Source organism: Chenopodium quinoa, unplaced genomic scaffold, assembly GCF_001683475.1.
Source record: "Chenopodium quinoa cultivar QQ74 unplaced genomic scaffold, ASM168347v1, whole genome shotgun sequence".
In the NCBI taxonomy this organism is placed as follows: domain Eukaryota; kingdom Viridiplantae; phylum Streptophyta; class Magnoliopsida; order Caryophyllales; family Amaranthaceae; genus Chenopodium; species Chenopodium quinoa.
In genome coordinates this window covers 48,525-58,112 of record NW_018743448.1, presented here as the reverse complement: position 1 = coordinate 58,112, position 9,588 = coordinate 48,525, and the positions used below count along the sequence as shown (strand labels likewise).

The window sequence follows — 9,588 nt, the reverse complement described above, 5'->3', positions numbered from 1 at the left end:
TAATTAAAATGGACTCATTTGTAGTTTTCTTAAACTACGTGTCCACCATAACGTCCCAAGTATTATGGAACGGAGGGAGTAGATATCTATGTTATTATTGATTTGAAATTATTTTTATTGAATTTAAATTATTTTCACTCAACTGAAAGTATTTTTACCGAACTAAAATTATTTTTACCTATTAAAATTTTTTTTTACTGATTCTCTAATATTTTTTTAAATAAATTAAATAATAATGTATTTTGTATGCGGCTAGCCACACTATCTGGTCGGACAAAGTAACCCCTATAAAACTAACCAAGTAACCCTTGTAATACTAACTGAGTAACCTCTAACAGTGACTAAGTAACTCCTATGTATAACTACTATAACACAAACCAAGTAACCCTTATAGCACTAACGAAGTAACTCTTGTATAGTTGGTGACACGGTTTGGCCAGCTACGTATAAAAGTTTGTGATTAAATATATTATAAATGGATCTTATTTTAAGAACTTTTTAAAATGAATTTGATGATGGAAATAGATTTGAGTTATAGGATATTTATTAAAAGTTATGATTAATTTTGTATATATGAAATATTAGAATTCTATCGATAATAAAACTCTATACAACAATTTTATCTTAAAATTAAAGATCTATCTAAAAATCGCTTATTTAGCATCATATGTGTTACAATAATACCTATTTGTTGCCTACGTGGCGTGACACTTGACAAAAAACTGGAATGCCAAGTGTTGTTGTCTCGTGGCCTGGCTGTGAGACCGGTTTTATTTATTAGTGACAAATTTTGTACCCGGGCTATGCCCAGATGGTTGAAAAATTTTAGGATAAACCTTTTGACTTGAATGTTATATATGATCATATTATCCGTTTGATAATCCAAGATATTTAGACATATGATACCATATCGCTTATTTATATAATAGTGTACTTTTTTGTAGTTTTGTTTGTAAATAGATATCTATATTATTATTGACTTGATATTATTTTTATTGACGTTAAATTATTTTTATTGAAGTGAAAGTATTTTTACCAAACTAAAATTATTTTTTAATTAATTTTCTATTATTTTTTAAATAAATTAAATATACTATAAATGGAACTTATTTTAAAGAATTTTTTAAAACGAATTTTATGATGAAAATAGAATATAGTTTAGGATGTTTATTAAAAGTTATGATTAATTTTGTGTATATGAAATATCAGAAGTATATCAATAATAAAACTCTGTACAATATTTTTATCTTAAAATCTATCCAAAATTCGCTTACTTGGCATCATATGTGTCACAATTATATCTATTTGTTGCCTACGTGGCGCGACACTTGGCGAAAAACTGGAATGCCAAGTGTCGTTGTCTCGTGACCTGGTTGCACGACACTTGGTGAAAAACTGGAATGCCAAGTTTTGTGCGTGGGCGATGCCTAGATGGTTATAAAATTTTAGTATAAACTTTTTGGCTTGAATATTAAATACGGTCATATAATCCTTTTTTATAATACAGGATATTTAACATACGTTATCATATCGCTTATTTATATAATGGTGTACTTTTTTTTAAAAAAATATATTTAATTTATCAAAAAGGATTATTCAAATAGTATAAAATAAGATATCTATGTTATTAATGACGACTTGACAGCCCGTCTTGTGTGTGACTAGCCATACCATGTGATCGCTTGTAAAACAATAAAGTAACCTCTGTAATACTAACCAAGTAACCCCTATAGCACTAATCTGGTAACCCCAATAACATTGACGAAGTAACCCCTATAACACGGACTGAGTAACCACTATAACACTAACGAAATAATCCATGTCAAACCGTGTGGCCAGCCACATATAAGAATTTGTGTTGACTTGAAATTATTGTTATTGAATTTAAATTGTTTTTATTGAATTGAAAGTATTTTTATCAAACCAAAATTATTTCTACCGATTAAAACTTATTTTTACTGATTCTCTAGTATTTTTTTAACTAAATTAAATATATTATAAATGAATCTTATTTTAAAGAACTTTTTGAAACGAATTTTATAATGGAAATAAAACCGAGTTATAAGATATTTATTAAAAGTTATGATTAATTGTGTGTATATATGAAATATTAGAAGTATAGTGATAATAAAACTATGTGCAACATTTTTATCTTAAAAAAATATATTCAAAAATCTCTTACTTTAGCATCATATGTGTCACAATAATACCCATTTGTCGTCTACGTGGCGCGACACTTGGCGAAAACTAGAATGTCAAATGTCGCTGTCTTGTAACCTGGCTGTGAGACCGACTTTATATATATATATATATGATATGATAGATAGATTAGTTATATGATTGGATATGTGATAGTGATAGTCGGATATATCATGTCACGAAATTACTGCCAGTCAACTAAGGCCCCCACCACAAAAAAAATAATGCCTTAATTGTCTTATAATCGGCAAAAATAACATCTACAGTCCAATACCCATTTTTAAAGTATGTTACTCAAAGGGTGGGCTCACCAAAAATATCTTTTTTTAGGTGGATCCTACCAAAAATCTGCATTTAAAGGTTATCAATAATGACTTGATCCAGCTTGAAAAAAGTATGGGTTTTGGCAACCCTAAATACGTATTTTTAGTTCATAATCCAAATCTGGCCCAAAAATTCACTTTGGCTCGATAATCTTGAGTTCTTAACACTATTTTGCGGGTTTGGACACAAGATTTTGTATAAAGGCCTGACTGATCTTTAATCACCAGTTATTTACCACCTCTATTATAGTATTATGTAGCCATGTAGGATACTGCTTTCGAATATGTGTATATACTTGCTATAAATAATATTTTCTCTATTTACCTCTTATTGCAACATTTTAACTTTTACATTATCATACACCATGCTTTAATCATCTAACCTCATTAAATCAAACCGTGAAGAATATTGCACGGGATTAAAACTAGTTATTTCTAATAATAATTATAGTAAAAATCAAGTACCTATGTCCATACACTCTAGGAGTGGTTAGCAAGTTACATCTGCTATTGGTTCAAGGATAACTCCTAGCAAATTTAGCTAATCCATCAGTTGCTGAGCTTGAATTTCTTCCTTCGACGTTAATCTTGGCTTCTTGTAAACGACCTATAAGTTCCCTGCGAAGGTTACACTTGTATTAATAACTAAGGTTTATCATTCACCGTAATTCTAATTTAAATGTCACAAGCAGCTCGAAGATAATCTGAAGCACAAAGGATGGACATGCAATTGCTGCTTATCTATCCGAGTGCTTCACTAAGGCCTTGCCTGTATTTGGGGTACTCATTACAATGGTAAATTGTATGGGGGCAATTGATACTAGAGGACTAATTAAGGGAGAAGATTTCAAGGAAGTAATATCAGACAAGGTTTAGTTTAAGTGAAACAAATAATGGGAAACGGATGAATTCTTTCAGACACTCGAAATAAGATTCATATGAACATGCTTTTTCTTAAAAAAAAATTAATTAAATTTAAATATACTTTGATATCAAATTAATACTAGTAGCATTGAAATTCTGGACATATATAACTGGATAGTACGGAGCAACTTCACAAATCACATCAAAATGTTAAGAAGTATATTAAAATTTATCATCAATGCAAAAAAAAAAAAAAAGAAAAAAAAAAGCTACATCTAATAATCCAAATAAAAAAAAAAAACAGGCAAAAACCAAATAATCTTATAAATTTGAAACTAAATGATTCATTTGAAGCAGATCAAGTATCAAATAACAATTCACGGATTTGTCAAACTTTGAATTTGATGATCAAGAAAAGTTATTAAACTTCAACCAAATACAGAGGAAATTCCCGTCAAAAAAAAAAAAAAAAATACTGAGGAAATTCGATTTAAAAAAACAATACAAAGGAATTTCAAAGAGAGAATAATTAAAGGAGAGAAAATGAGTGAGCGGCTACAATGTAAAACAGTAAAAGGGATGAAGTTTGGTTAAAAATTTTAACCCCTGAATTGTTACCCTAAGGGGAGGCTGGGTAATGTATTACCCTCATTTTGGGGGTAAAATATTCGGCCCAAATTATTTCCCCCTATTCCAGGTGTTGTACTATGGTCAGTAATTATTAAGCCTTGTATTATTCCAGCCCATTACCATCAATCCAGGCAGGGCCTAATTGTTAATTTGAGTAATTGGTAAAATGCAGAATGCTAATTTCTAGTGTGTTGCTCCACCAGCATTTTCAATAGCCTTAATCAAGTAATAGACTTTTTATTCAACAGCATTTTCAATCTCTGATAATTCAGGCTTTAAAATTCCGAGACAGTTATGTTTCGGTAAAATGCTAATTTAGCACAGCTCTTACACATTGCTAACTTGCTAATCTTATACTAACTACAGTACTAATGATATGTGCTAATGCTTGCAAATAAAGACGCTATTCACTTAGATTCTTGTAAGAGGAACAACAACCTGTGAATTACAATTGGCCGCACAGGCTGGGCTATTTTTCATTTTAAATGTGTTCCTTCATGACCTTCAACAAAACATCGAGTTTGAGAAAGTCCTGCAAATTATCGGGTTCCTAAATAAAATTGGATATTTGTTTTGGGAGTACGGGACATGCGAAAGCAAATAGTGCAAATGTGAAGCAGCAAAGTGTCATATTAGAGACAGTCAAGCTGCAGGTACGAGATCAGCCAAAAAAATGTATACAATGAAAGTACTACCCTAAACTAGAAATTAGTCTCATATAAACTATTGTCGTACCAACTACCAAGTATTATCTATAGTTGCAATTTCCATGTAACAAATAAATCTGCACCTACATCTATGTTATCATTCTATGAACATTAATTATTTAAACAAATTTGATTATTAAATTGTATTGTTTACCTTTAACAATTAAAGAAGATAAATAGAGGATGAGAAATGGAAGAAGGGAACATGACTTGCACGAGTCAATCTCATCGTGAATGCGGGAAGTTTACCAATTTACCAATGAGCCACCTTTGAACTAATAATTTAACTACAGACAATAGCTTGTTTTGCTGTTATTAATCTCCTTTACATAATACACTGGGTTTATTTGAAACCGGGATCTGCCATTGCTCTTAACTCTTATCTAATTTAATTTGACTAAAGAAAATGCAGTTACCTCGATTCATGTTAAAGTTAACATAATAACTGGTCGATGTAAAAATCTTGAATTAAAAAAAATTGATAATCACTAGCTTGAATAATTAATGTTCAACAAGATAACAATCAATTAGGTAAGTAGAAAATAAAGGGAAGAAAGGAAAATACACTTAAAATTCAACCTTACCCATCTTATTTCCTCGGAAAGATAATGTCAAAAGTCACAATGTCCTGGAATAATCAGCTGCAGCACCTAAGATGGAAAGAAGAGCAGCCATCCCAGCAACCTCCTTCTTGCTACGAGTCCCGACAGCAATAGCAGCCCCAACTATAGCACCTGCAGCTGCAGCATTTATCTGCAGGTGAAGACCCAGTCAATTCATATGGGATGACATGCCATCCACCAGGCTTAAATATTTTTTTTCTAATAGAATCCGCTCTTTTCATACATAAAATTTTGTTCCACGGCAGGAGAATTGGAAGAGACATATTTCCACAGGAAACCACTACACAGTTTATATTCATGAGGAAGATTAATACAGTTGTAAGTTGCAAGACTGGAACAGGAATTCCAACCTCCCAGAGATTTAAACTATCCAAGTGTTCAGCAATCTCAAGTTTAAAATCACTTGACAAGTTTTGTGTTTTTCTTTTTCTTTATCTCTTACATTATAAGGCTATGATTCTTTATCCAAAATGAAAATATCAACATAACTTTTCATGATTTTTCCTTCTTCCGTTTAAAACATGACCGATATAAGTATTCTTTTTTGAAAAGATTTATTGGTGCAGATTCTATAAGAAAACATTTTAAAAGGTTAACCAATAATGAAATAACAGTCATTATTCTTGAAGTTAAGTACACCGTAACATTTTCTACTTCATTCTGATAAATGAATGAATTGAAATCTAGTTATCCAATGGATTTCAGAAACCAAAAATAAGAAAATAGAATTTGGACTAACCCTTCTTACTAAGAGAAATTAATGGGATTTGATGTTACATAAACTACTTACCACGTCTTCACGCCCTCGATAACTTTGGATTCCACAGCGAGTTAAGGAAAAAACCCCAGCAAACATTCCTAGTCCAACGGGAAACAAAATAGTATAAGACTAATTAAAAATTACTAGCAAGCTTTGAGAAGGATCATATGCCAGAAAACAGTAAGGATCAATACATCAAAAAACAAGGCCAAGTTCAAATCAATGACATAAAAAGCAGCAGCATAGCCAAGTTGTCATTATATTCCTGAACCTAGCTAACTTCCAAGAAGCAAGACATTGTTGCCTAAGAAGTCACCAAAGGAAAGTTCTTAATAACTCTGCAATTACTACATTAAATTTGTTGTTGCAGCACAATGGCTGTGACGGATGTATAGGATTTCTTCCCCTTTTTCGCGCCACTGAGCTATTTTTAAATATGTCTGCATATCTTTAGATAAATAAATCTTAACAATTAGTTTCTCACGATTCAATTGCTGCTTTTTGCCTAATTAGAAAGAGGAATGGGTCAGAAGCCCACTGATTCATCATCAGGAGGATAGCAAAGCTCAACAAGTCAATCAAATAACATTAATCATTAAAAACCCCATTACACATACAAACATTGTGAAAGAAAGGGTATGTAGACACTATAGAGAACTTAGAAAACTGATTCATATGAAGGAGGGTTATATAATTTAACAAGTCAATCAAATAGCATTAATTACAAAAACACAGACTTCCCAGATTTGTAGAACACAAGGATCAATAAAATGCTAATATAGAAACTTATACTTCATCTCAAAAAGTTGGCCCTCTCAGAACTTATAGCTCAATGTAGTGTGAATCACAAAGATCCAGCTCACATGCTTTTCATGAAAGTAAATTTTAGTCCGTAAACCAAGCCAGTCAAAACCAATTAGTCAAGAAAGTGGTGAACATAGATTCTCATTGTCCCCCAAGAGTCCACAACATCATCAAAGGTATCACAACTCCACAACAAACACTCCAACCGAATATCTGAACTCTCAATGACGAGGATAAGAAATACTTCCTTTGTTCCTTTATTATTATTACGACAATAAAATTTCACCACATCCAATGCACAACTTTAACCACTATTATCTTCAATTATAAATAAGTAAAATCATAAAAGGTATTTTGAAGGTGTGCATCAAGACAAATCTAACAAGAACAATATCTCAATTATCGCGATAGTTAAAGAAGGGGGTAACTATAGACCTCTACCCCATGAAACCTATGAGAATCATCACTATACTAAGCATAACAGACCCATGATAGCATCGCATCATTGCCAATTAATCATATATTTTTTGTTATCGGGCAAAAAAATTGTTCTTCAGTCTTTTTACCCATATCTTATATTCTTATGAGCAAGAATGCATCTCAAGGTAAGCTATCATGTTTGCATCTAGATTACTTGGAAGTTTTACTCAATACTCCAACATGGTTACGGACAGTTGACATCTAATTATACACCACTTATAAGGAAAGCTTTCATACAATAGTTGGGTCTGATACAAACACACATACCCAATTACCCATGCCCGATGTAGTTACCCAAGACCTAAAGTTGTAGGTTTGCGCTGAAATGGAAGTAATAATCAAACAACCTTTATATCAACTAACATAGAATGTGAACTAATAATCTACCAATAAGAAAAGAGTCGTCATTACAGCCCAAGGAATTTACTTCTCAAAGCTCTCTTTTTCAATCATGAGACAACCACATGCCCTAAAACCCTACCCATCATATACTAGTATCCTTCTTTGCAACTTTCTTGATTCTAAGCAATAAGCAATAACATCGTGGAATTCTTAAGAAGTGAAAGGTTCCCATCTCACTACATCCACCATCTATTCCAGATCCTGCCCTTCTTTATCTCAATCTCTTAACTCAACCAAATTACAAAGACCAACACACAAACAAGAACAACAACTTTTAAACATTCAGCATCAAAATGTAATTTCTAAATGGTAAAAAAAAAAAAAAACAGACTTAGTTTAAATAGAATTAGTACCACATTGAAAGCTAGTTACGCCAATCGATTTCGCCTGCATTTATAAACATAAAGAGGTATGATATAAGCATAAATTTAACAGAACAAAAACAACATAATGCCCATTTCTTCATTCTTTCTAATATTGAACAAAATCAAATTTCTTACCACAAACGAAGCACGAGAATAGCCAGCAAGACCTAAATTATCAAATTTCCAAAACAACAATAAAAACACAAATCAGAGAAATAAACCATCCAACTACAAACAAACAAATTAATTCAACAAACTTATAAAAGGGTATACTTAATTTTATCAAAAATATAATAACCCATGATCAATTTGTCAAATTGTTGGATAAATTACCTAATTTGTTAGCATCATATGATCCAGAACACAAACCCCAGAGTGCTCCTGCCTGAAATTGAATGCAGAAGAAATTGAAAATTGATAAATAAAAATAAAAGTTCAAAATTATGATTGAAGAGCAAAATAAACTAAATTGCTTACTGTTCCAATACGAACGATGGATTCAACGGCAATAGAAGAGCAAGGTGTATCTTTCTCAATGTTGGTGTCCATAACTCATATCCTCTTTTGCAATTTATCACAGAATGGTGTTTGAATATTCACGATTTTTGTACTAATGCAAGTAGAGTAAGGGGGCGTTTGGTTTGACGGGCAAACGGAATGGAATGAACTAAAGAAAGAATGGAATGAAAAACCCCCCAAACTTAGTATATGTTGTTTGTTTTGATTTTTTTGAAATAACAATGCATTTCGTAATGTTTATAAAAAATTTTCAATTACTACAACGTATTAATGTTATTTTGAAAATTAGTACCGGAAATTAAAAAGCTTGTGAATTATTACCGTAAAAAAATTTTAAAATTTGATTTTAATACCATACTCCACTTTAGATCATTTATGACGTCACTATTCCCCTTAACCCACATTTAACCCTAAACGACCCAAAAAATAAAGAAAAATTGAAATGCCCTTAACCCATGGTTACCATAGCTAAACTTAAACCCCCTTTCCTTTCTTTCTCTCTCATAATTTCCCTTTAACCGTCTGACCTTCAACCTCCATTGAAAAACACTCTACAAATTGGTGTCACGAACCTTCTGCTCAGCAACAAATCGTTTACTTTGCAAAATTAACCAGAAATTCGAGCAATGAAGAATAAGGGAGGGATCACTGAAAGAGGAGGACCGAAAAGAAACGATCACACTAGAATTCGTTGATAGCTTAATTTAAAGAAAAATCATATATTATGCATAATTGAAAGCTTAATTTGATCAAAAGAAAAAACAAAAGCTCTATTTTAATCAACCAAAATCATAATCCATTTACCCTAAAATTTGAAAACCCTAAAATTCAGAAACCCTAAAAGACAAATTTATTAGAGGCGAATTACATGTTCACCTAGAGCAATTGGAGGATAGATGGAAAGAATTAGTG

General features: G+C 31.6%; 1 protein-coding gene across 1 annotated transcript; it reads right to left on the bottom strand.

Annotated features, from left to right (window-relative positions):
* Positions 1–2,815: 2,815 nt before the first annotated feature.
* LOC110739211 (outer envelope pore protein 16-4, chloroplastic-like) lies at positions 2,816–8,837 on the bottom strand. The gene is made up of 7 exons (XM_021919665.1): positions 8,635–8,837; positions 8,491–8,542; positions 8,293–8,324; positions 8,146–8,179; positions 6,137–6,204; positions 5,308–5,476; positions 2,816–3,140 (listed from the first exon to the last, which is right to left on the bottom strand). Exons 1-6 carry the CDS (start codon positions 8,704–8,706, stop codon positions 5,342–5,344), a joined length of 393 nt encoding a protein of 130 aa, XP_021775357.1. The 5' UTR covers positions 8,707–8,837; the 3' UTR covers positions 2,816–3,140; positions 5,308–5,341.
* Between the last annotated feature and the right edge of the window lie 751 nt (positions 8,838–9,588).

Bases quoted from the DNA above. Each gene is read 5' to 3' on its own strand.
- LOC110739211 (XM_021919665.1), bottom strand. From the start codon at position 8,706: ATGGACACCAACATTGAGAAAGATACACCTTGCTCTTCTATTGCCGTT. The intron at 8,325-8,490 runs GTAATTTATCCA...TTGATAATTTAG, and splicing joins ATATGATGCTAACAAATTAG to GTCTTGCTGGCTATTCTCGT. The intron at 6,205-8,145 runs GTACTAATTCTA...CCGTTGGACTAG, and splicing joins CGTAACTAGCTTTCAATGTG to GAATGTTTGCTGGGGTTTTT.